The sequence below is a fragment of the Girardinichthys multiradiatus genome, chromosome 24 (genome assembly GCF_021462225.1).
Source record: "Girardinichthys multiradiatus isolate DD_20200921_A chromosome 24, DD_fGirMul_XY1, whole genome shotgun sequence".
Lineage (NCBI taxonomy): Eukaryota > Metazoa > Chordata > Actinopteri > Cyprinodontiformes > Goodeidae > Girardinichthys > Girardinichthys multiradiatus.
This window is the reverse complement of record NC_061816.1, coordinates 15,897,099-15,922,221: the sequence shown is the minus strand read 5'-3', so window position 1 is coordinate 15,922,221 and position 25,123 is coordinate 15,897,099. Positions and strand designations below refer to the sequence as shown.

Here is a 25,123-nt window from a genome sequence, read left to right as displayed (position 1 = left end):
GCCATCATCTTAATGAGGGCTTACAGCGGTATTGGAGGGTGGTGCACTATTTGCAAATAGCTCATCAAGAATGAAACTTGGGAGCCAGAAGGCTCGGCTTTCTTTCAGTTTCATATTTCACAACGTTAAAGACTTTTTCAACACTTAAAGTACCTTATTTATATTCCATCACCTTATGTCATATTAGGATTTTCTCTGATCTCTGTTGTTAGGAAGCCATGTGACCATCCTTCAAAGTAAGCACATAAACGGTAATTCAAGTGGATAACAAAATATATTTTAAATTCCATACGGTCACACCTAATTTGAATAAAAGCTTTTTCTGATGGTTTAGGACAATGTCTAGACACAATATTTTCTTTTCTAGTCTTGAAGCTTTTTGTTTTAATCGCTTAAAACTAAGTAATAAGATACAAGAATATACTAATCCAGTCACATGAGATAGTCTGCTACATTATTTAATTCAGCTTTTGGGGTTTAAAGCTCAAATCTCAGCCAGAGGGGCTTTCTACTCGGCTCATCCGCTGAAAATCTCCTTAAAAGATGGTAGAAAAAAGGACAGTCAGGGATGGCCCTGAAGGACACACTGCAGAGATGCCCTTTTTGCCATACAATAATACTTCACAACTCATTAAAGCAGCCACCAATTATCAGGAGCAAAACACAGTATGTGCAGGAAGGTTTCCAGCAATCTCTGTACTCCAATCTAAAAGGATCGGCGATCGAAAAGGAAACTGCTAATTTCAGAGAGCGGACAGAGTAGCTCAGAGAGATGTTTTTTAAGTTGTTTATTGGTATATATATGAGAACAAAACAACCAAGAACAGAATATGACAACAGATTTAGTGAATTGTTTTTTTTGTTAAACACAGACCACTACACAAATCAGCAAAGTTTGTCATGCTGCAGCAATCCATGTTGCCATTTGGAGATTTTTGCAACTTCCTGTACTATATGCATTCAGAACATTAACTCAGCTGAGGTCAGGTTTGGCAGTTTTGTGGTGCCGTTTTCAAATTTCAACACAGTGCAAAAATGTTTTAGAGTGTTGGCTAATTTTATTCTTTAAAGTACATGCTTGTATACAGCTTTTGCCTTTTTAATATTCCTCAAAACTATGCTGACTATCACCAGATTCAGTCATCCCAGGCTTCCAGCGTGAGTTATGGAGTAAATACCCAAACACAAATATGTTTGAAAATGTATTTGTGTCCTCCAGCAATAATTACTGAAATACTAAAACACAAATGCACACATGTCTGCTGAATTCTAATGTTAAACTTAAAGAAGATTCATTTTCAGTCACTTACAATCCTATTTGTTCATGCTTCACCTTTAAATCACATATCATAAATTTTGGCTCAGTAGTATTTGCATAATCTTTCTGAATACCAGACAGATAAACAACAACTGCCGGCTCCAAGTCTTATTGTATTAGAGTTCAAATGGAGCACTACAGATGCTCTATTAGCATCCTTCTGTTATAATACGATTATAAAACATTATAAAACAGGTTACCTTGGGGTGATTTTCACATCTTGACATACATACGTACATACACAATGACATGCTTGCTTTCAACAGGGACAAATACAGTTGAAATATGTTTTTACAGCAGTGACAGTCAAGCTTTTTAGAAAAACATTAAGAACAGTGTTGATTTAGCTGTGAGCTAACCACTAAAATGCTAGCATCTTTGTTAAACACGCTAGCAAAGATGTTTTCTCGCTAAATCAAATTACTCCTGGAGATGATGTTTTAATGGTTTTGATGTAACTATCACACAAGTCTAAGAAAACCATTTTTACAAAAACAACAATCCGTTTTCTTTCTTTTTTCCTCTTGAAAGCATAGCATATGTATGTCTAAACGTGAATTTTATTTCCAGCTTCAAATGTCCATTGCAAACAAAATCTGAGTAAACTCATCAATAAAATAAAAATAGGGAACAGGAGGACAGGTGCTATTGTGACCGATCAGTTCGTATATGTTAGCACTTAGCTTACTAGCTAAATCAACTCTGTTCTGAAGATTTTTATAGGTTTTTAAGTGGCTATCACACAATTCACATTTCACAAGGAAAACAAATTATTTCTGTTGATATCCCCTAGCCAAATTGTATTATTGAGCAATAAAACAATAATGGAGACTTCTTCTGGCATCTTGTCTAAACTGTTTAAAAGTCATTACTGTTAGATTTAATCATACATAGTTAATTGGCTAATTGATCCTCTCATGAAACTATAATTTTGCCTAAAAATGTAAGTTTACAGTGTTGTGAACAGGTCAGTCAATAGTGAAGTAGTGCCTCTCAGACACTACTTTCATATTGTTGCATTTCCTTGGCAATATTGCTGTTATTACACAAGGTGCCTTATAAACAACCAGTGAAATACCAATAACCTTTAAGGCCTGTTGTTATTGTCCTCAAATGGTTTTAGGAAGTTAAACCAGGAACATTTCCTCCTAGGTTATTTATGGCGTGCTGTAAATCACCTGCAACATGAGTTTTCTCATGTTTCTCATGAGACATCAATCACAGTTTTAAATCAATCTCTATTTAAACTTCAGTTGAAATAAATATGGATTGGATACAAAAAATCTTTCAATGAGTTTTTACAGCATATAGGTTCAGATAAGTCTGTAAACTTGAACAGGTGTGCAAAAGAAGAAAAACAGAATGAACCTTTAGTGGAGACACTTTTCAGTCCAAAGCGCCTGTTGTGGAGAGTTTAATCGGGGTATAAGATGAAGCCAGAGAAGGTGCTGTACTTGTTGTTATTGCCCCCATGAGCTTTTCCTCCATCCAATTTAACATAAACCTCATCTCCAGAGTCCAAATGTAGCACAGCACTGTTACTGGCGTAGTCATAGTTCTGGTCTGCATCTTGAGCTATGGCACTGGCCCGAACCTGGTTTAACAAGATAAAAAGAAGGTAAGAATCACTGTAGTAAACATATTGGATATAGAGAATGAGTTGAAAAGTTCACATATACCTGTGAGGCAAAGTGAAAGAGCAGTGGTGCGGAAAATTGTTAGATTCTAATTTTAAACCTCCAAATATTGATTCAAGGGAAAATTAAGTTTGCGTTAAGACAGTAGGATAAAATCAAATCTGACATACTAAGAAATTTGAATTTATTCTTCTGTCACAACCTATAATGAATATTTGCAATGTTAGTCCGTTCTTTGCCACAATCCAATAAATATAAAGTTGTAAATCATGATTTAAAAATTAAAGATTGAATTTATTATATATAATATGTTCATAAATTATTCAACTATTCAGCTATTTTATGGTCACCAGGAATTTATTTTGCAATAAACCATATTATAGGTCTTCAGTAGAGTTGCTGTGGATGTGAACCAATCAGATGTTAGAGTTCATTTAGCAAGCCAAATAACAGTGAACATTTTTCCATAATGTACTTACACAAGAAATAGAAAACAATATTTGAAAACTACAGCGATAACTATGCACGATTGTCTTATAATTAAGTAACAAATTACTGTTGGATTTTTTTTCATTGTTTTGGTATAAAGTGAGACATTTTAAAAATATAGATACATTGATGCATATGTTATATGTATTTCAAGTTTTATTTAAAATTTTCAAGCACTGTATGCATTTTTATTAAACATTTCATTTTTTTCGATCCTTGGCAAAAACTAGAAATAATTATACAACTGGGTATATTTCTTTAATTTTGTATATTTGTGTGTATTTCTAAACATATTTTATGTTTCCAATAAAAAAATGAATATTCTTATATTTTAAACTCTCACCATGCCTCATCAAATAGATCCTACCACCTGATTGGTTAAAGCTGACACATCCAATATAACGTGATGAAATGTTACTTTACTGTTAGAACATGTCTGTCTTGCGTCATAATGGAAACGGGGGTGAGAATACAGGACAATAAAAAATAAACACCAATGTATATATAAATATTTTTTCGTTTGACATGTAAAAATGCAAACATTTAATTATTTATTTGTGTTTATTTTTGAAATGTTTGAAATATGTGCATAATTGAGTATAAAATTATCCTATAGGTCTTTAATTCACCATCAATTGTTTTATTTATTAAACTGTGGCAGCTTGAAATGCATCCAACTGCAGCTGTAAATGAAAGGATGAAATAAAACATTCATGCAGAGGACGCATGGATAGACAACTCTTATAAACATCTGGGCAGATAGAACTAGAGATGAACGTCACATAAAGACTGAATTTATCTAAGATAACCTAGATTTATTTAAAGTGTGAAGTTATAGAAGTCGTGATAAGCAGAGGGGAAACGGGAGGTTCGTGCCATGCTGTGCGCTCTTAGTGCGTAAAATCCACCTCCAGCTTTTTAAATAAATGTTAAAGAAGAGCACCTGAATGGAATGAGGCTAATTTGTTGGTCATCTATACAAGCTAAGCTTTGCACCTCTGACCTAACGCTGTGTCCATTAATCAGAGCCATGCAGTGCCCTCCATGCGCTCTGAGTTCGAGTCTACCTGTCCGTTTTTGCACAGGTCGGCCCACATGCTGGTGCCATCCCCTCCGCGCATCAGCACATGGTAGGTGAAGAAGTAGATCCCGGACACATGGCAGGTGAACTTCCCAGTGCTCGGGTCATAGTGGTTCCCTAAGTTTGTGATCACGTCGTCAAACTTCAGCACCTCATATCCCTCATGTGGGTTTTTCAGACCCACGTAAAAGGCGATCCTGTACCCGCTCACCGTGGAGTTCGCGCCATCTCCTTCGCCGGTGTCACCCCCGGAAGCTCCCGCCAAGGTGGTGAAAGCCAGTTTATTGTCCCCTCGCTCTCCCGGTGGTCCCCTCGGACCGGGGGGTCCAGGCTCTCCTGGAGGACCCCTGGGTCCAGGCTTACCGGGTCGGCCCGGCTCCCCGCGGCTCCCCTGTGCCATCGGCGGCAGCGGAGCGACCCCGTTCACGTTCTGGTTCACCTCCATGGCGGTGGCTCCCCCCGGTTTGGGGCTGTACGGGTCACAAACCATCCGACATGTGCCCATCATCTCATAGTAGTGAGCGGAGGTCTCCGGGGAGCGGAGGAGCAGCAGCGGAACAGCGATGGTCAGAGCCAGCAGGACCATGGTGACGGCGGTCACTGCGAAGACCACGGACCACTTCCTCCGGGCCGTACGTGGACCAATGGACGCCAGAAAACCCGTCGAGCCGCGCTGGAGGGCAATTGTGACTATTATCAGTGGGGTGGGGTGGTAATACGACAGACTGAAACCAAAGAAGTTAGGAAAGTACGGTGAAGTGTATCCACTGCTCCAATCCGCGTCTCCGATCCCTTGGGCAGCTGTGACCGAAGAGGAGGCGCGCGTCTTGGCTGGATGGAGGGGTGCGCGCAGACAGCTGCGCACAGCTGTTTGCCAGAAGACCGGAAGATAAAACTTCAAATTAAAACCGCGGCGTGTACGCATGGTTGGAAGTACAGAGTGGAGATCATTTGCAAAATAGTTATACAATGAAGGGGTGAACATAAGGAGCATCACTCTTTTGCTGCTCTATATACATTCTAACGCTTCTCACTTGTGACATTACAACACTTTAAAGTATTAATTTTGAATACATGGTTTTCAAAATATTTTACAAATAAAGAATCTGAAAAGTGTGGCATGCATTTAGGCATGTAGGCAGATACAACTTAAAAAACCATGTTGTTCAATTGAAAATATTGACTTAATAATGATCCCACTTGAAATGATCTTGAGCAGTCACCCACAATTCAAGGGTACAAATTAGGAAACTGTATATCTTTTAAATCAACTTTGCAAGACCATTTTTTTAGATTTTGAAATTAACTGATATTTTACAAATAGCAGACTATTATGTTTGTTTCTTTAAATTTTGTGCTGTTAAGCCAGTAGAAAAAATCACAATAAAATGAATGTAAAGTTTTTTAATTAAAAAAAACCCTTTTTGTAGCCTGTGAGTACTTTCAACTTGAAAATTTTGCCCCGTGTGCAAAATGTTTGAAGACCATTGATCTAAACCATCTCATTGTATCTCTATATGTTTAGGGTTGTTCTCCTGCTAGAAACCTAAACCTTTGTCCCTGACACGCGTTGAGATCAATTATTAGTTGAAAGCTCACGTCCATAGGGTTGATTCAAAATGTAATATATGGCTGCATGTCTAAAATGTTAAAGGGAGTTTGTTCAAGCTCCAGGCTATCTGATTAACCTGACATGTGACTCAGGTGTAGATAAATAAATGTATGTGATTAGTTATTTTCTATTCAAACATGAATGAATCCAGGTCAAAGTCAGATTTAACGAACAGGTTAAACTCACAGCAACTAAATACATGACCAAATATTTGACTCAGACCAAGAGGGACACTTTCAAAGTCACTTCATATGGCTAAGGGCAGGTTCACAGTGGTGTCATCAGCTGAATGACTGCACTGGTCACTTCCCACACACACACACTTACAGAAGAAGAGACAGATAGGGAGAGGGGGCAGTTTATGCATGCTGGATGCGGACCAGGGATGTCTGCCAGCAGTCGACACTCAGCTCCATGCTCTTTGTGACTGCAGGGACATATTTGATGTCTTGTTTCATGCGGCTGAGGACCACAGGCCTCGAATTTAGATTGGCTATCAAATTAAAATTCATTCCATGCAAATCATTACCCTAGTGAATGCAAATGTGTCTGACATGCTTCTTTAGCCTCTGTTTTCAGTTTTCCTCCGAGACCCTAGAATTCTTACTAATATGGATTTTAACTTTGCCAACTGATTGATAATTGTGTTTAAACCATTCACTGGGTGTTTCATGAGACTGAAAGCTTTTGAGATGCTTAATAAAAGCTAATAATTCTTAAAAACATTCCTTGAAGGACTTTAAATACTTGAAAACTGCGGGCCAGCAGAGCTAAGCACCTGGAATTGGAGTGCAGGCCCCACATCCACAACAGAGGCTTTACAGCTCAAGGCGACGAGAAGAAATCTTCAGAGGTTGAAGACGAGGCTTAACTGAAGCCCTTCGAACCCGCCGTCCCCCAACCAATTCCAGCTTGTGCTCAGCTCAGCTGCAACTCCCCAGAACACGGCTGCAGCTGGTGGCATCTGAGAACGAGAAAGAGCACAACAAGCAGCCGGAGCTGGCTGTGAAATTAAACCAAATTTAAAATCTGAGGAAGATGCTGTGTTGGCCAGAATGAAAACATCCAGCCTTGTTTTACATTTTAATTTCCCTTCAGAGCTACAGTAATGAAACAATATACAAAACAAAACCCTAAAAATATGCAGAGGCACACAGAGCGCATTCTCTTTTCTAACGCCGCTGCATGACCTTTAGGAAGGATTAGTACAGTGAACTGTGTCTTTAGGCTGAGGTGAGCCAAACACAATGCTCTGACCACATTATGCACTGCAGCCTCTTAGATTATTCCAGCCTGCAGCTCTGTCATGCTTGCAATCACACTGCTTGTTATTGTCATATTGAGTTTAAAGGATTTGACCCACATGCAGAAAGCAATTCAGGAGACGGTATTGTTCGGTAAAGTGTTTATTTACAACTGGGTGAATAATGCAGGGAACTGGAACCAGGATGCAAACTGTAGAAATAAACAAGAAGGTAAGCAGGGATAACTCTGGGGCTGAACTCATGAAAATAATAGATCTGTCTTACAAATAATGGTGGAGGGATCTGCCAGAGGGGGAGTGGAGAAACCAAGTGATTGTTTGCCGGTGAGACTGAAGTTGGTGGATATGGTAAGCCAGGAGAGTTTGTAATCCACGAGGTGCGATGGAGGGAGGAGGGTGGACAGGGTTCGCAGATGGAGGTCCAAGGTACGCAGGAATCAGGAGGCTGCCAGCCGGCGTGATCCAACGAAGTCATGAGAGACTTGAGTCTTTGTTCATGGAACTGGATTGCTTCCTTCCAGAAGACAGTTTATCCAGGCAGGATTCAATGTAATGAACCAGCAGGTTCAGGAAACCTGCAGGATACAAAGACAAAGTTACTTGGTGTACAAGGCAAGGTCAAAGGTAACGTGGGTGAGTAGTACCACTAAGGGCAACACTCTGGCAGTGAATTGCTGGCAGCCTCCTCCTTAAATAGTCCTCTGCAGAATTATCAGGGGAATAGCGAACACCTGTCACCTCTCCTCCAGATTCCACGCCATCTAGGGGCTGAGCACAGTAAAAGCACCAACAGACACACAAAGCACAGATCTTGACAGTTACTGCAGTGCTGCATGATCCACACAAACCTTACGGGGAAGAAAACGGTCACCAGCAGCCTACATTGTTCTGGATGATTGTTCAATGAGGAGAGTAACTGGTAGCAGGTGTGGATCTCTGGGCTTGGATTTAAAAAATGGAGAACTCACAGGTTTGTCAGAGAACATTAATAAAGGAGCAACATTGTGAAGACCAAGGGACACATTAAAAAGGTCAGGGAGAAAGCTGTGGAGAAATTTAAAGCACGATTAGGTGATAAAACAATATGTGTTCAGTGTATCATGTGAAAATGGAAAGAGTACAGCAAAACTGCAAAGATAGAAGATAAAAATAGATGGAGCTAAATCTGTTAGAGACTGCAAAAGATTCGGTACATCCGGAGCTACAGTGGAAGGATTTAGATCAAAGCATAATCATGTCTTAGAATGGCCCAGTCAAAGTCTGTGCCAATACTTGAAATATTGATGTTCTTGGATCCCTTCAACTCAATCTGACTGAGCTTGAGTTGTTTTGCAAAGAAGAATGAAGATGTGTCTTTGTAGATGTGCAAAAATGATATAGGCATACTCCAAAAGACTTTCAGCTGTAACTAAAGGGAAAGGTGGTTCTACAAATTAATGACTCAGGGCAGCTGAATAAACATGCATGACATACGTTTCAGAAATATATTTGCAAAAACAAAAAAAATCTTGTACTATTCTTTCCACTTTACAGTTGTACACTGCTTTGTTTTGGTCTATCACATAAAATCCTAACAAGGTTTTCGGTTGTATCATGACGAAAAAAAGAAAAACCATTAAGGGGTCTGAATACTTTTGCAAGGCAAATAGCATTTACCACTTTTATCAGTCAATAAAAATACACAAGCTTTATAAAGATGTAACTCTGTCATTATATTAGACTGAATTGTTGGTCAGCCACTGTAATTGTGTTCAGTTTGTATTAGTGAAATGTATTCTACTCAATGTGAATAAAACGTCACAGTTCATATTTGTAAATGACCCATCTGTGAACTACAACAAGACAGCTATGAGAACTTGCAACATCAGCTTCTGTTCTAATGCGTGACCCTGATCCCACATGAAGCCCACTGAAGACACATCTGTCCTCGATTGCGTGGTTGGAAAAAACTTCTTGCTGCACGTAACATACTGATAGTGAAAACCTGTCAAATCATAGCATAGTGCCACCTGTCCACCTCAGGCCAAATGTTTATGACCTTTATTTTCCTCTCATGGCACAATATTTACCACATCTACCACTTTACTCTCACTCATCCAGCTGTTCTGCTGGATCAGGCTCTGAATTTTACTTAATCTAACCTATTAATTCTGCAATTTATCAGAAGACAATTAACACATATACAAATGAAAAATGCAAAAATGAAATATGGATGTAATGAGCTGCAACCCTAAGCAAAAAAACAAAAACAAACCCTAAGCCAAAAACAAACAAAAATGAAGCCAGAAGAGAACTATGAGGGAGCATGAGAATAAAAGGGCTCATGTGTGTGAGCGTACATGTTTGTGTGTGGCGACACTGATGTAGCACAGCCAGCCTCAGGGATTCAACCTTTTGCAAGTGGCAAAGGCAGATATGATGAAGTCATGGTGACAGTGTGTAACCCGCGGTCAGACATCTTTTTAACACGTGTTTGGTTTTTTCCTACCAATCCCAAGGCCAGTGTATCAAATACACCAGCTTTGCAGCAGGAGGGGAACAGGAGGACTTCAATATTAAACCTATTTCAGAGAGAGGGAATATGAGATCAGCCTCAAACCTCTAAGTATTGTTATAAAAAAGTAGCTAAAGGCTACTGTCAGCATGTGCTCATAATGCTAACACCTGCTTATATTTAACAGGTGTAATGGGAGCCAAATTATCTCTGAAATTAGTGTTAGCTTGCTAATATGAGCTAATCAGCTCTTAATTGTGTAAAATCCTTTGACAACAGGGATGGGATGTTGAGGGTTCTGATATTAAATCCAGATCTAGTGCATTACACAATCAATACTAACAGTATTGCAGTAAGGGGTGCATATGCACTCTCACAGTACCGCTGATCTGTTCCTGCACTAGTCATCATCGACAAAAGACACACTTCACCACAGCAAGTCTTGCCTTTAATGCCTTGTCCATCCTGTAGACATGCATAACTTTGTGTTGGTCTATCATATAAATTCCCAATTAAATACACTGAAGTTTGTGTTTGTAACAGAACAAAGTGTGAAAACGTTTATTAGGTATTGGGTAATATTCTGGCAAGACACAGTACAGTGTATCTCAAAAGTGTACTTGCTCCTGTTTTAATGCTTAGTTTTTGTGATGTAAAAACGAGACCATTGTTGTGCAATAATATGTTTAAGTTATTTAATATTCCACTTAAGACAGTAGAATAACAGTACCTTGTTGAATCTATGCCACGAAGGATTAAGGCAGTTCTGAAGGCAAAAGGGGGTCCAACCCGGTACTAGCAACGTGTACCTAATAAAGTGGCCGGTGATTGTAAATGTAAATATAAATATATATATATTTAATGCTCTATTTAAGCAAATATGCTTCATCCTGTGCTGTCACTACCCTTAAATACCGTAAGTATTTAATACACCAGAAAAAACAAAACTTAATATTTGGTACAGAAACCTTTGTTTGCAATTACAGATATCAGATGTTTCCCTTAGTTCTTGACGAGGTTTGGACTGTAAGATTTATGATTGATTAATTATTTATCAAAATTCTAATTAAAAATCATAACTTAGAATAAATATATTCTCGTACTCGTCGTCTTCCGCTTATCCGGGACCGGGTCGCGGGGGCAGCAGACTCAACAGAGACGCCCAGACGTCCCTCTCTCCAGACACCTCCTCCAGTTCCTCCAGGGGGAGCCCAAGGTGTTCCCAGGCCAGCCGAGAGACATAGTCCCTCCAGCGTGTCCTGGGCCGTCCCCTGGGCCTCCTCCCGGTGGGATGTGCCTGGAACACCTCCCGAGGAAGGCATCCAGGAGGCATCCGGTATAGATGCCCGAGCCACCTCAACTGGCTCCTCTCGATGTGGAGGAGCAGCGGCTCTACTCCGAGCCCCTCCCGGATGGCCGAGCTCCTCACCCTATCTCTAAGGGAGTGCCCGGCCACCCTACGGAGGGAGCTCATTTCAACCGCTTGTATCCGGGATCTCGTTCTTTCGGTCATGACCCAAAGTTCATGGCCATAGGTGAGGGTAGGAACGTAGACCGACCAGTAAATTGAGAGCTTTGCTTTTCGGCTCAGCTCTCTCTTCACCACAACGGACCGGCACAGCGCCCCCATTACTGTGGCAGCCGCACCGATCCGTCTGTTAATCTCCCGCTCCATTCTTCCATCACTCGTGAACAAGACCCCGAGATACTTAAACTCCTCCACTTGAGGCAGGAACTCCCCTCCAACCTGAGGAGGACAAGCCACCCTTTTCCGGTCGAGTACCATGGCCTCGGACTTGGAGGAGCTGATCCTCATCCCAGCCGCTTCACACTCGGCTGCGAACCGCCACAGCGCATGCTGTAGGTCTTGGCTAGAGGGGGCCAGCAGGACCACGTCATCTGCAAAAAGAAGAGACGAAATCCACTGGTCCCCAAACCAGACCCCCTCCGGCCCTTGGCTGCGTCTAGAAATCCTGTCCATAAAAGTTATGAACAGGACCGGTGACAAAGGGCAGCCCTGCCGGAGTCCAACATGCACTGGGAACAGGTCCGACTTAGTGCCGGCAATGCGGACCAAACTCCTGCTCCGCTCGTACAGGGACCGGATGGCCCCTAGTAAAGGGCCCCCGATTTCATACTCCTGGAGCACCCCCCACAGGGCATCACGAGGGACACAGTCGAATGCTTTCTCCAGGTCCACAAAACACGTGTGAACCGGTTGGGCAAACTCCCATGAACCCTCGAGCACCCTGTAGAGGGTATAGAGCTGGTCCAGTGTTCCACGGCCGGGACGAAAACCACACTGCTCCTCCTGAAAATAATTTTTATAAATATCAGAGATACACCCTGGTCGTGTGATTATTGGGGTCACAGCACTGAATAATTACAATTAGTTAATTATCATTAATAATAAATAATTATTAACCAAAACCCTGCCAAATGTCACTGTGTTATAAACCGTTTTACCGAATGGTGTGGAACGCTAGCCTTATCTTAAAAGATAATCATTCTAACTCAAACTAAACACAAACACGGTTTCTTTATCTAAGTGAAAATTTATTAAACCAATAGTCACTCAGTCAAACTATTCTGGTCCAACAATGTTCACCTAATTAAGCATGCACTATTCTACAGAAAGGGGTTCACCAACAATCAAAATAAGGATATGTGTTGGCGGGTAGATGGAGATCAAACCAGCAGTTTATGGACAAATGAGAATAACAACAATTTGGATTAACTTGGATAGATAAACAAAGGCGATGGGGCTCAACGAGCTCCACATAGTCACCGCCCATTGGGTGCGGCTTGGCTCCTTATCAGCATACAGTCATGAAACCCCCCAAAGCGGGAGCTCCGTGAAAAACAAAGGACCATAAACTGTAACACAATGAGCTACACACAAGGCTCAGTTCGTAGGCTCAGTTCGTAGCCTCAGTCTGCTTTAAGAATCTACGTTAACTTTAACTGAGTCAGCAGTCTGCTGTTAAAAACACAGTAAAAGCTTCTGGGTTCAACAGTGTTAAACAGCAACCAGACAGTTCCGCAGAACTTCAATAATGCATTGCATGCAACATAAAACTGGAATAACACTGAGTTAAATGAATGGTGATTCTAAAATCACCCTAAGTATCCTATTTTAAACGTCGAAATTCCGTCACGTGTTGCCAACTGCGGAGTTCGAACGCCGCACAAGTGTCGCGCGCTGCTTTATCTTGCCTTGACACGCGGGGGCGTGGCCTTAGCTGCTGCGTCATCCTACCAGGAAGAATCTACTGCAGTTTACTGAAAACGGGAAAGCGGGTAGAACAAGCTACTGCCAGTAAGTACAATTATCACTTTTAGAGACGAGCAGAAGCGTCAGCGACAGATTTTTCAAGTTGTTTACGTTTTTCTTTGCATGCTGCGCTGCGAGTTAAATACGACTAACTTTACTTCTTGGAGGTAAAGTTTCTACGACTTCAGCCAAGGTCAGCATGGTGTCTTGAAGTCGATTTCTGTTATGATAAAAGAGTGTCGTTATTAAACAATTTACACACACACATGTTAATAGTATTTAAACAGCTCTAACTAAGAATGCAGACGGTTTCCTCATTCGCGGTTCTCCTGCTCTTATGCACCAAAACCACGTGTGTCAACTTTAACTCTGGAGAGAAGTTTGGCTGAACTCAGACTGTTGGTTAAAGTCTGCATGAAGTTAACATAATGGAGTGTTTTGACTAAGTTGGTTATTACTAACCATGAAAGTAGCTCGCACCATATTTAGACTGCCTGATATCAATTTCTGCTAATATTGGGTGGCAGCAGCTTTGACAGATGTAGGACATGCCAGCTGAGACTCAGATAATAGGAGTGAGGCTTCTCTGTTCTAAAAACAAGCTGACAGATGTCAGATAGAAACCCACCGGCAAATGTATTATTAGTGTTACTTTTATTTTAGCTCTGTCAGATGAGTGTCTTTATAGATAACAATGAGCAGTTTGGATCATAGAAAATCATATAATTGTGAATCTAACCCATGATCCTGTCTGCTGTCTACAGATTTGTAAGCGCATTATGCCCGATGAGATGTCAAGGCCTTTAATCCGAGAAAGAGGCGAGGGAGCCAGGCACCTTGAAGACTCAGTGGCTGATCCCAGTGCCCCAGTGATCGGCATCCTAGGCACTGGTGACTTCTCCCGCTCACTGGCCAGGAGGCTGGTGGCCTCTGGCTACCAAGTAGTGGTGGGAAGTCGGACCCCTAAAAGTTTCGTAGCACTGTTCCCTGAGGAGGTCGAGGTGATACACACACTCATTGTGTAATTGCTGTTTTTGTTTCTTTACCCCTGGAGATAATTATACATCCTTCAACGTTTCCCATGAGTGGTTAATTACAGCTCTTCTTACTATGGCTACAACATTTATTGATGATTTCAGTTAAAGGTGCAGCTTGTAAAACATTTTCACAAATTCAAACCATTTTAGAAAGTTGGTTGACCTCAATAATACATTGAATAAAATACATCGACACAAGTTTGTGCTTTAAAAGTCAACAAAATTCAAATTTATTGAATGGGTCTGTGTATATATATATATATATATATATTTCTCTATAATGTTCAGGATTAAGCCACATTTTTCTCAGCGTTTCCCATTTGCTTTTCAGATGGGTTCAGATGTCATTAAAGCGCATATGCCATAATTAAATTTTTTCACCATTTGCAGACATTTCAGTTTCACCATGTTGAGATTAAACTACCTCCCTCAGTCCAGGGTGCCATTATCCCTAGGGCAATGCAACAATGAGCATGCATATCACTTGCATGAAATGACTGCTTGGAGTCTGTGATTCATAGATTTTTCAATGTGCTGAGCATCATCTCTGGTGACAATCTGAGCCACCTTTTGTCCAGGGGATTTCCTCTTTAAATCACTTCCTTTGCATATGGAAGGAATGCTTCGATTAAAATCAGGTGACGAGGTTAGCCATTGAAGAATTTTCTCCCAGGTTGGTGTAGAAGCATGTTCGGGATCTTCATCTGGCTGCATACCACTCAGCGAGTTTGGAGGCATTTAGTGGAACTTGATTATGGTTTATGTCCACCTCAGAATTCATTGTACATCTGCCACCAGTAACACATGCCCAGACCATAATACCCCCACCACTGTGTTTAACAGATGAGCTTGACCTCTGCTTTAACCCTTGTTTATCACTTTGATGCAGACTTATGTTGGTCTGAAGGCTCTTTTAAATGCTTTTTCCCAAACTGTAGTCTGACCATCTTGTTTTTGTGGTGCAGTGTGGGCTTGTATTTCTGTTCATGAAATATTCTGCTGGTAGTTATCTCTGACAAAGACACAGCTGCCTCTCAGTGGCCAAAAATGAGAGAGCTTCATATAAAATTTTATGTTTTTATACGCAGTGGAACTGAAATGTAAGTAAATGACTTTAAATTACAATCTGAAATCTGCAGATTAATTGGTTTTGAACTGTTTAAAGGAGGAATGTACACTGTACAAATCTATGTATGCCTTGTTAATATGTAATGTATCCCTAGCACCACCATGGAATAACAGGTGTATTTACAGGGAACCATCAGAGCATTAAAAAGAGGGTCTCTGTGTTCCAGGTGACCACCCAGTTGGAAGCAGCCAATAAGGCAGACCTGTGCTTTATCGCAGTTTACCCTGAGCACCACTCCACTCTGGTGGAGCTGAAGCCAGCATTGGCTGGAAAGACATTGGTAGATGTTAGCAACAGTTTAAGAATCAACCAAAATGGTCCCTCCAATGCTGAGCTCCTGGCAGACTATTTTCCTGAGAGCTCTGTGGTTAAAGGGTTTAACACCATATCTGCCTGGACGCTGCAGATGGGCCCCCGAGATGGAGGCAGGCAGGTAGGAGCATCGAAAGGTCCAGTGGTGGCTTCCTTATTGACTGAAATATGTTTGGGAGTAAACGGTTTCTTTAATGTTTTTCCTGCAGGTTTTCCTGTGCAGCAACAGCCAGAAGGCCAAGAACACAGTGAAGGCAATCTGTCACAGAATGGGCTTCATCCCCATTGATATGGGCCTCCTTTCTTCTTCTCTGGAGATTGAAAATCTGCCACTCTATCTGTTTCCCTCCTGGCGCCTCCCTCTTCTCTGCACATTGTTTCTGTTCATCTTCTTTTACCTGTACAACTTCTTCCGGGATGTGTTGCAGCCTTACGTTATGGAGGGAAAGAAGGCCTTCTACAAAATGCCCATTGAAGTCGTTAACGTCACCCTTCCCTCCGTGGCCTTGTTGATGTTGGCGCTGGTGTACCTGCCTGGTGTGTTTGCCGCCATCCTCCAGCTGTGGTCGGGGACGAAGTACAACCGCTTCCCCAACTGGCTGGACCGCTGGCTGACATCGAGGAAGCAGTTGGGACTCTGTAGCTTCCTGTGCGCGATCCTGCATGCCGTTTACAGTCTTTGTCTTCCTCTGAGGAAGTCTGCCCGCTTTAAACTAGTCAACATGGCCTACAAACAGGTGAGATGAAGAAGCAGAGGAGCTCGATGTCTAGATTTTCAGGAAAAACTTGGAATTAGACTGAAACACTTTTATCCAACCAGCTGTATTTGCATGTTCTCTAAAGTAGGCCTTTCTTCAGTAGAAATGTATGGAGCAAATGTATCAGACAACATCTTGGAGAACTCTGATTATTTAAATTAGTTATAAACACTGTTTAGGTATCCTGTTTTCATTCCTGATGCAGCTTTTCTCATTTTTTCTGTTCCTTTTTCTGACATAACGCTGTTCATAGAATGTACTGCTTTAAGTTTACTTTGAATGACTTTAGTTCTGTATTCGGTGTCCAGGTAAAGGCGGGTAAGGACGACTCTTGGGAGGATGAGGAAGTGTGGAGGATGGAGCTGTACTTGTCTGTGGGCATCATGGCCCTCGGTCTGCTATGCCTGCTGGCTGTTACCTCTCTGCCCTCAGTGGCCAACACCATCAACTGGAGGGAGTTCAGCTTCATCCAGGTACTCGCAGATATGTTTCATGTCACCCTTGTTTTTCTTTCACTTACTGACCATGACGACAGAGAACGATGGAAACAGACAGGCAGGTGTTCCCACAAAGACACTCTTAGCCAAGCTCTGGAAGTCCCACACATGTGAACACCGAGCTTTTCCACTCCTGCAGCTGCCCCAGATTCACAGCTAAACTTATCCTGTGACAAAGCCACCAAAGTCTTGTGACTCAGCATGCACACACTTCCTCTCTTCCTTTTCTCCCCTCCTCCTGGCCTGGGGTCTTCCAGGACTCACTGTCAGCCTGTGCTGCATTTGTTTCCCACTTTCATCTCTCAGTAATCCGCTGGCCGTCAGATTAGTCATGTGCTGACAAGAGGAAGGGCACATTTGTGCTTGGTACATGTAGCAGCTGGGCAAAGCTGCAGGATAGTGTGCTTCTGTGCCTGCTGAATACACGACTAAGAACCTTCCAATCGAACTACACAACTTGAATAAATGGACAGTATAAATATCCTGTCAGGATTCCTGCTAAGCTTTTATTTTCAAACTAAGCAACACAATCAAGCCATTTCCACAGGCTTTTACTTGGATTCCTCAATTTAATAATTTCATTTAGCGTCGACTATTAGGCAAGTAGTAGAAATTGTCAAAGATGTACACTGATGCTAAAAAGAAAGTACTCCCTCTTTGAATGGTCAGGTTTTGCATATCAGGACATAATAAAAATGATCTGGTACCAGATTGTATAATTATTCAAAGTCCAACTTCAAGTGTGGAAACACACCAGAGTCCACCTTGATTATTCAATTAACAAAATTTGAGCTGTTATCTCATATTGTGAGACACCCCACACGGTAACTTGCACAAGCAAATTGGAAAAGCTGTGTGGAAAACCAAGTGCCCCCTGTGATTCAGTAGCATAAAGGTAATAAATATATAATACATAGTTGTGGAGGAATTTTGGCCCAATCTTCTTTACAGCATTATTTGATTCTATTAAGGTTTGCAAATAATTGTTTCTACAGCTCCTCTAAGTTCCCACCACCGCATTTCCATCAAGTGATGTTTGGACTTTGGCTGAACCATTGCAACACCTTCTTTTTCAGTCATTCTAATTTAGACTTGCTGCTGTATTTGACATCAATCTGCTGCTGATAACCCAGTTTGGGCCAAGCTTCAGCTCTTTTTACCTATAACACTTTGGTATGCGGAGGAGGTGATGTCAACTTACTGACTGCAAGGTCCCCACGTAGCTATGAATCAAGGCTAAATCATTCCACCTCCTCTACTGTGCTTGTCAGCTGGTATGAGGTGTTGGTGGTCCTATACTATGTTTGTTTTTCACTAAATTTTGCGCCGTGCAGTCAACCTCTCTTTTTTTTGGTCTCATCCGTCCAAAGCACATTGTCACAGACCTCTTAAGGTTTCTTCAGATGAAACTGTGCACATCTAAGTCATGCTGCCATTTATGTTTTTACGGAGAAGACCATTTCTCCTTCAACTATTCCTAACAGGTCATACGTGTCCAGTTTTCCTCTAGTTGTGCACTCATGATCTTCACCATCTAACATGGCAACTAAAACCCCTAGAAAAAGTTTCTCTGAGCATTGCATGGTCTGGCCTTTGGGTGAAATTGCTGGGATTTATTGCTCCTGAAAAGATTGGCTGCTGGCTTAAACATTGTCCTCTTCTTTCTCTCTGTAGATTGATGGACTGTAAATTATTTGGCAATGGCCCTATAACCTTTGCCAGATTGACACGCAGCAACAATTGCGTCCTTATGATAATTACTCATGTCTTTCCTTCCCATAAATAGGGCCTCCAAATCAGAAAACTGTCCCAACTTGTTGAGTATCGGTTAATCAGTGCATTTGATTAGCATCTGTTGGCTGCTTCTTTTCCGTCTTTAGTCCTATAGAAGAGTCAAGGGTGTACTTAGTTCTTCACATAGGCGTTTCCATTTTAATTTTCACCTTGATTAATGCTTTAATTTAAAACCTGCAGAGTAAATATGTGGGGAAAACATTTCAAGTTCACAGGTAGTTTGGATAAAGTGGAATATTAAATGGAGCTCTTAACTCTGCAGAAAGATGAAATCTGATTGATGTTCTGCTCAATGTTGCTGCATCTTTCCAGTTTCACAGTATTAAAACTTTTTCCAACACTGTTTTTATACCTCCTGCATAAAGATTAAAGTAACGTAAAATGTCTGCTGAAACATCATTGCCTCTGTGAAGTAGAAATGCTCCAGTAGATTCCACAAAGATAAACAACATTGGGTTTTTTAACCCTTGCTCTGTACCACAGACAGCCTTGGGACGTTTTTGCTAGTTTGTGGACGCTGAAGGTCCAGTAAGCAACTCTGTCAGTCACAGTGACAGTGGAAAACACTAGTGGGGTCTCTTGAGGTCAGGAGTGGTGGGTCAGCGTGTGTCCTCAGGGTCTGCTGTGGCCTCTAACACAGTCAGCTAATGCTATGGACTTGCTGACTATCTGTCTGCCTCTTTAAAAAAACTAAATATGTGATATATATTTTATGGAAGGCATGCATCTAGATCCAGATCCAGTCCTGGAGAGCAACTGTCCTGCAGCTTTTAGATGCGCCCCTGCTCTAACACACCTGAATCAAATGAATGGCTCATAACCAGGCCTCTGTGAAAGGTCATGACAGGGTGAGGAGGTCATTCAATCATTTGATTCAGGTGTGTTTCATCTGGGATACATCTAAAAGTTGCAGGACAGTAGGTTTCCAGGACTGGAGTTGGAGACCCCTGGTTTAGATCAATGCAGATCCATGTGTTAGAATGGTCCAGTCATAGTCCAGACCTAAATACAGTTGAGAATCTTTGACAGGAGTTGCAAATTCAAACTCAAAGATGCTCTCCATTCAGTTTTATTTGCAAAGAATCATGGGTAAAAGTATCTCCAGATGTGCAAAGCTTGCAGCGGTAATCACATCTAAAGCTGATCCTAAACAGTATCAAAATTACATATTTTTCTGTTATCATGCAGCCCTTGAATTTTTGTTTGTTTGATGTTTTGCAGTCTACGCTTGGTTACTGTGCCTTGTTCATGGCCACCGCCCATACGCTCCTCTACGGGTGGAATCGCGCCTTTGATCTTAGACAGTACCGCTTCAACATGCCCCCCACCTTCGTCCTGGTCCTGGTTCTCCCCTTCCTGGTCCTGCTGAGCCGTCTGGCTCTCTGTGTGCCCTGTGCAGCCGGGCGGCTCAGGAAGGTCCGCCGAGGCTGGGAGAGAAGCAAACACATCCGATTCACGCTGCCGGCTGAAGGCTGCCACAACGGGCTGGAGGACGTCAGTAACGTGTGAGAAATGCTGTTGCTCTAAGAAACAAGGTGAACATCTACACAGAGAAGATCAAATATTTATACTATGCTGGAATCTGTTGAAGACTGCTGAGCTTCCTAGCAGGAGGATCCTGTGGGAGAACCAATCAGGCAAACCTTAAGCACTACACACTGTCAGGGGTGACTGTTGCATTTATCTTTAATTTAATGTTTTCTCTGTTTAAAGTGTCGATCACAGTAAGGAACAGTATTAGTATTTGAACAGTTAACTCAGCTACTAAAACTCAGCAAACCAAAATTAGTTTCTATTTAAATGCAAAATGAGTACATTTTTCACGTCAATATTTATATTTTTACACTGAAGCCTAAAGATTTGGATTTTGGTCTTGATTTGTTTTGATTTGCAGTAAATTGGAAAAAAAACAACTTACTGGCTATATCAATTTCTAGACATCTGTAGTCACATTTATAATGTCATCTTTTTTTATATTTATTTTATTTGCCACTCGAAAAACTGTCCTTTTTTTAAGCAGCAACATATTTCAGTTTTTTTTTTTTTTTCCTGAAGCTGCCTTCAAGACTCATCACTTTGACAGCCTGTTCCACCAGTACACACAATCAGACCAGTAATTACCAAAAGTAAACAGAATAAAACTGTTCCTAAATGCCTCATCAGATTCAGAATGTGAACTCTTTTTCCTTTTGGGGTAGTTTGTAGTTCTGGTGTGGGGGAAAATATCAATGGGTGTGAATACTTTTACCCTTAAAATGCACCAATTTTCTCTTGCACGGAGGTTATGTAAAAAACAAATGATATAGTGATGTAGCAACAAACTTTACAATCATCTTCTTGGGGCACCAGTACACATATATCCAGGTGCCAACTAGCTATGTCTAATATAAAGCATCGGCAGTACAAACTTCATTCTTGTGCTAATGGTTCATTCAAACTCCAATCCTCTTTTCTATTTGTGTATAAATAATTTGTTTTGTTGTATATTTTCTATGACTTCTTTATTGTTATGATATAAAGTTTTGAATAGGCATGCTGCCATTCTACTTGGATTTTGTTACCAGTAAATGAATGTAATAATTTTGAATAAAGAATCCATAGAAACCGAAATAAACTTTTCTACATGATGTTTGTGTTCAAAATGAATGCAGAAGAGAAGTTCACTAGGTTACACAGAATCTATTAAAACCATAGAATAACCTTTGAACTAAGTCAAAGATCACATATATTCATAGACTCATTATTTTAGTGTTGGGCAATGAAATTACACTGAATTGAAATACTGTGATGCTTCCATCTTGTGGTGACTTTCTGAACTGCATCCTCAGCAACACGTGACTGAAATAATTTCGTTTGCGGATACAAGAAACAAAACAAAAAAACGAAGTAAAATAAAGACCAACGTATTCCATGTTTGACTGTTGCTGAACTGAAGATCGTTAAGGTCGAAATACTTGTTTTGCATGGTCAGTCAGGAAGTCCCACCCACTCATTCCCAGTGTACCACGCGTGACGTGATTGCGCAACGAGTTGAGCAAGCGCAGATTCAGTCCGAGGGTTCAGCAGCAGCTAAGGCTTTTGTCTCGTCATGGCTGTAAGTGCAGTCTTGTTTTTAAACTAACACTTTTATTTCCTACAAAGTAACCAAACAGATCAGCCTCAGTCTTATCTGGCTTTTCAACAATCAGATTTTTTTTTGATTTCGACCGTTTCCGCTGAGCTACACACGTGTTGTGATTTCTGGTTCCTATGTCAGGTTTCATGCTCCGTTTATCTCATCTCTCCCAGGAAACATTTGAGAAAGCAGCAGAGGAGGCGAAGGTCCTGAAACAAAGACCAGATCAGGGAGAACTGACTGCACTTTATGGTTTATATAAACAAGCCACTGTTGGGGAGGTGAACACGGGTGAGTGTATGCAGAGGGGACATTTCTCCACGTTTGTATCCGTTGTTAGGGAAGGGTGGGGTTATAAATGATTTTGGTTTTAAAAAGCATTACTGGCAAGTTGGGGTTCATATAATGAACAATGCTTGGACTCCTTATGCAACGTTTCATATTTTATCAGATTCCCTTGAACAAAATGTCTTCACTTTAATCCGTCTGTAACCTCACATTTTAAATCAAAGTTCAAAGTACAAAGTTCTACAGCTTCAGTTTCCTTTTATCCAGTAAATGTTGCAAACAACTTCAGCTGCTCATTAATCCTCCAACTCTGTACAGCAGAGCCCTTGTGACCTACAAAAAGCAACACAATAATCCATGTTTAGCTGCAAAGGTTCAATGCAGTGATGCTTTGCAAAAATATTCATGCCTATTAATGTTATCACTATGCAACCACAATCCACACAAATGGTGTTCATGCATTTTCAGCCGCCCTGTGTCAATACCTCCGCCCCAATGTCTAATTGTTTTCAGCATCACAGATCCAAAGGCGGTAAAACTTCAGAGACCTAGAGAACATCCATTTTGTGACTGAATAGCTAGAATATAAGAACTACCACTAAGACAGTCTTTATATTTTCAATTATTATTTACTCAACAAAGTGTACACAAACTCTACCTGAGCAGCACCAAAAGGGCCCAGCAGAGGGCGACTAATGCCCCCCAAAATCCCCCAGACATTTTCAGTGAATGTAGAGTAAAATTCAAGGAAATTCAGCAGTTATCTTCAACCAAAGCAAACAAGTGTGCACTTTTGTTACATTTACTCAAATGTATTTAATTCCAGAAAGGATAAAGTTAAGACCATTTATGTATGCATTACATGGCTAATAACGTTCAGATGAGGACTCTTTTTGGATTGATAAGATTTTGAAATCAAGATTTATTCCTGTTGTTGGCAAACTTCACAAGGAATCTGGAGGGTTTTTGTAAAGAATTTGGCAGAACAATTAAACCTCAGGTGTGCCACGCGCCTGTGTGCTCCAAGCCTGGATAAATGAGGAAGGTTGCTGATCAAAAAGAGTAAGAATCCCCAGATCATACAGTCCAGATTAGCTTTAGTGAGTGTTAGAACCTTAGCTATAGGGATTATGGCTGGGGAGAGAACTGACAGGTATGATGGGTTGAAGGTAGGCCGATATATTGGATGAGCAGAATACCAGTTTGATGGGAAGCAACCTTTGACCATGGTCTCGATAGAAGACTGGAGTAGGAAGATTTGTAGATTAAAGGCCTGCACCACACACATTTTAAATGTCTTACTAATCACAAAATAGTTGTAGGACACCACCCTGAAATGTTCTGCCCTGCTGATGTGTCAAGAATAAGCTGCTAGAAAAGGAAGATATAATTTTCTTCTTGCAGAACAAATTTTTCTGATTTTGCGGAGCATGTACAGACCTTACGTTGGACGAAGTGGTATAGAGTCTTCCTGGGGGGTAGAGCTAAACTCAGCAGACATGTAGGTAAAGGGATTAGAGGCTATGAGAATAGTCAAAATGTTTATTTTATTTTAGGTACACCTTGCTGCTACTTGATTAGACTTCCCTTTGCCTTCAAAACTGCCTTAGTTCTCTGCTTTAGAAGAGTGTTGAGAAGATGGAAGAACATAGGAGAGAGGGGACAGATTGAGGAAAGTTGGTGAATCACAGAAAGAGGAAATGAGGACAGCTTTGAGGAGAATTAAGATAGAGGAAAGTAGGTCCACCTGACTTCCCAGATGAGTCAGCGTTCAAGAACCTGTATGGTGCCTCAGTGGTTTGTTTATTTTTTTTCCTGTTAATCATCCAAAGTTTTCTCTGCATCAAGTTCCAACCCCAGGTGAAGGTTTAGGGTTGATTTATCCTCAATACCACAATCAAGGAACTCTAGTAAAAATTGATTTTATAGACTTTGACTGTGTTGTGTGAGGATGCTGGAGGCTAAACAGCAAAAACAAAAAGCTAGGCTGGCTTTTGTAAAACCCTGTAATTGTTTTTATATCCACAGAACGACCAGGGATGTTAGATTTTACAGGAAAAGCAAAATGGGACGCTTGGAACGCAAAGAAAGGTTAGATTCCTCAAGCTTTATTATAAATACCTCAACACAATAAATCATTGTAAGGATGAACAAAGACTTGATGTCGATTTAAATTCTGAATGAATGTAAAGTTTAAAACTAAATCTACAAACCCACAAGAACAACATGCTTTCTGTGTGTGTCAACCAACAGGTCTGTCCAAAGAAGAAGCAATGGCGGCTTATGTTGAGTTGGTGGAAAAGCTCAAAGAGAAATATGGAATCTAGAGTCCTTAAGAAACAAAACAATAAACAAATACAAAATAAATCAAAATGTCTCCTTTTGTTTTTGAAATAAATCATCGGGACAAAAGACAATTTGAGGTTTATGCTCATAAAAAGCTTTAAGCAGTAAAACAAACTGCAGCTTTTCTCTGTTTCCTAGTTTTAATGTCTCTTACCTCAACTGTTGATGAAAATGTTCAAGTGCTTCACAGCTTTTGCTTTCTGACCATTTTCTACCACACTTTTTTTTTAATCTTCCACTTAACTTTCCTTTAATATAATTGGTACAGCTCTCTGTGAACAGCCAGCTTCTTTAACAATGAACATTTAGAACATAGCACTCTTTTTAAGGAATCTAAAAAATATATACCTTTAACTTTTATGTACATTACTTACATTGTTGTGTGTTCTAATTGATTGAGCTTCAATTGTATACAGTATCTTGCTAAAGATTAAACTTAATATAATACTTCAAGCATTTTTTGAAAGGTTCTCTCGTTTTGTTATTAAGTATTTTTCCCTTTATAGCCACCTAACTGCTCTTTGAGTTATTTGGGCAGAAAGAAGACAACTGTTTTTTTTTTTTTTTTATCTGTACTTTTTTTAACAAGCAATCATTCATAATGATACAGTTTAGTCCTTAGCTGTGTATACTGAATATTAGGTAATGTTTCTTTCAGGTCCTTTGTCAGGTCTTTGG

At 40.7% G+C, this 25,123-nt stretch overlaps 3 protein-coding genes across 5 annotated transcripts; 2 read left to right on the top strand and 1 right to left on the bottom strand.

Moving 5' to 3' along the window:
- Positions 1–773: 773 nt before the first annotated feature.
- Positions 774–5,387, bottom strand: c1ql2 (complement component 1, q subcomponent-like 2). Its single transcript, XM_047354841.1, has 2 exons — positions 4,512–5,387; positions 774–2,912 (listed from the first exon to the last, which is right to left on the bottom strand). The coding sequence occupies exons 1-2, from the start codon at positions 5,109–5,111 to the stop codon at positions 2,733–2,735; spliced, it is 780 nt and encodes a 259-aa protein (XP_047210797.1). The 5' UTR covers positions 5,112–5,387; the 3' UTR covers positions 774–2,732.
- A 7,721-nt stretch (positions 5,388–13,108) lies between these two features.
- On the top strand, positions 13,109–21,790 carry steap3 (STEAP family member 3, metalloreductase). 3 transcript variants are annotated; one of them, XM_047355657.1, is made up of 7 exons: positions 13,221–13,362; positions 13,934–14,170; positions 15,502–15,768; positions 15,857–16,384; positions 16,714–16,878; positions 19,918–20,231; positions 21,668–21,790. In XM_047355657.1, exons 2-6 carry the CDS (start codon positions 13,949–13,951, stop codon positions 20,203–20,205), a joined length of 1,470 nt encoding a protein of 489 aa, XP_047211613.1. In that variant the 5' UTR covers positions 13,221–13,362; positions 13,934–13,948; the 3' UTR covers positions 20,206–20,231; positions 21,668–21,790. The 3 variants fall into 3 exon arrangements, with proteins under 3 accessions (XP_047211612.1, XP_047211613.1, XP_047211611.1); XM_047355656.1 differs by lacking the exons at positions 13,221–13,362; positions 21,668–21,790 and adding an exon at positions 13,109–13,214 and having other exon boundaries at positions 19,918–20,441; XM_047355655.1 differs by lacking the exon at positions 21,668–21,790 and having other exon boundaries at positions 19,918–20,441.
- dbi (diazepam binding inhibitor (GABA receptor modulator, acyl-CoA binding protein)) lies at positions 21,668–24,466 on the top strand. The gene is made up of 4 exons (XM_047355658.1): positions 21,668–21,790; positions 21,985–22,102; positions 24,128–24,190; positions 24,353–24,466. The coding sequence occupies exons 1-4, from the start codon at positions 21,785–21,787 to the stop codon at positions 24,424–24,426; spliced, it is 261 nt and encodes an 86-aa protein (XP_047211614.1). The 5' UTR covers positions 21,668–21,784; the 3' UTR covers positions 24,427–24,466.
- The last annotated feature ends 657 nt before the right edge of the window (positions 24,467–25,123 follow it).

What these genes read in the sequence shown, in the direction of transcription:
- c1ql2 (XM_047354841.1), bottom strand. Translation starts at nt 5,111, where the DNA reads ATGGTCCTGCTGGCTCTGACCATCGCTGTTCCGCTGCTGCTCCTCCGC. An exon ending in ACCTGTGCAAAAACGGACAG is followed by an intron (nt 2,913 to 4,511) that starts GTAGACTCGAAC and finishes TTGTTAAACCAG; the next exon opens with GTTCGGGCCAGTGCCATAGC.
- steap3 (XM_047355657.1), top strand. Translation starts at nt 13,949, where the DNA reads ATGCCCGATGAGATGTCAAGGCCTTTAATCCGAGAAAGAGGCGAGGGA. An exon ending in TCAACATGGCCTACAAACAG is followed by an intron (nt 16,385 to 16,713) that starts GTGAGATGAAGA and finishes TTCGGTGTCCAG; the next exon opens with GTAAAGGCGGGTAAGGACGA. An exon ending in GGGAGTTCAGCTTCATCCAG is followed by an intron (nt 16,879 to 19,917) that starts GTACTCGCAGAT and finishes GATGTTTTGCAG; the next exon opens with TCTACGCTTGGTTACTGTGC.
- dbi (XM_047355658.1), top strand. An exon ending in TGTTGGGGAGGTGAACACGG is followed by an intron (nt 22,103 to 24,127) that starts GTGAGTGTATGC and finishes TTATATCCACAG; the next exon opens with AACGACCAGGGATGTTAGAT. An exon ending in CGCTTGGAACGCAAAGAAAG is followed by an intron (nt 24,191 to 24,352) that starts GTTAGATTCCTC and finishes GTCAACCAACAG; the next exon opens with GTCTGTCCAAAGAAGAAGCA.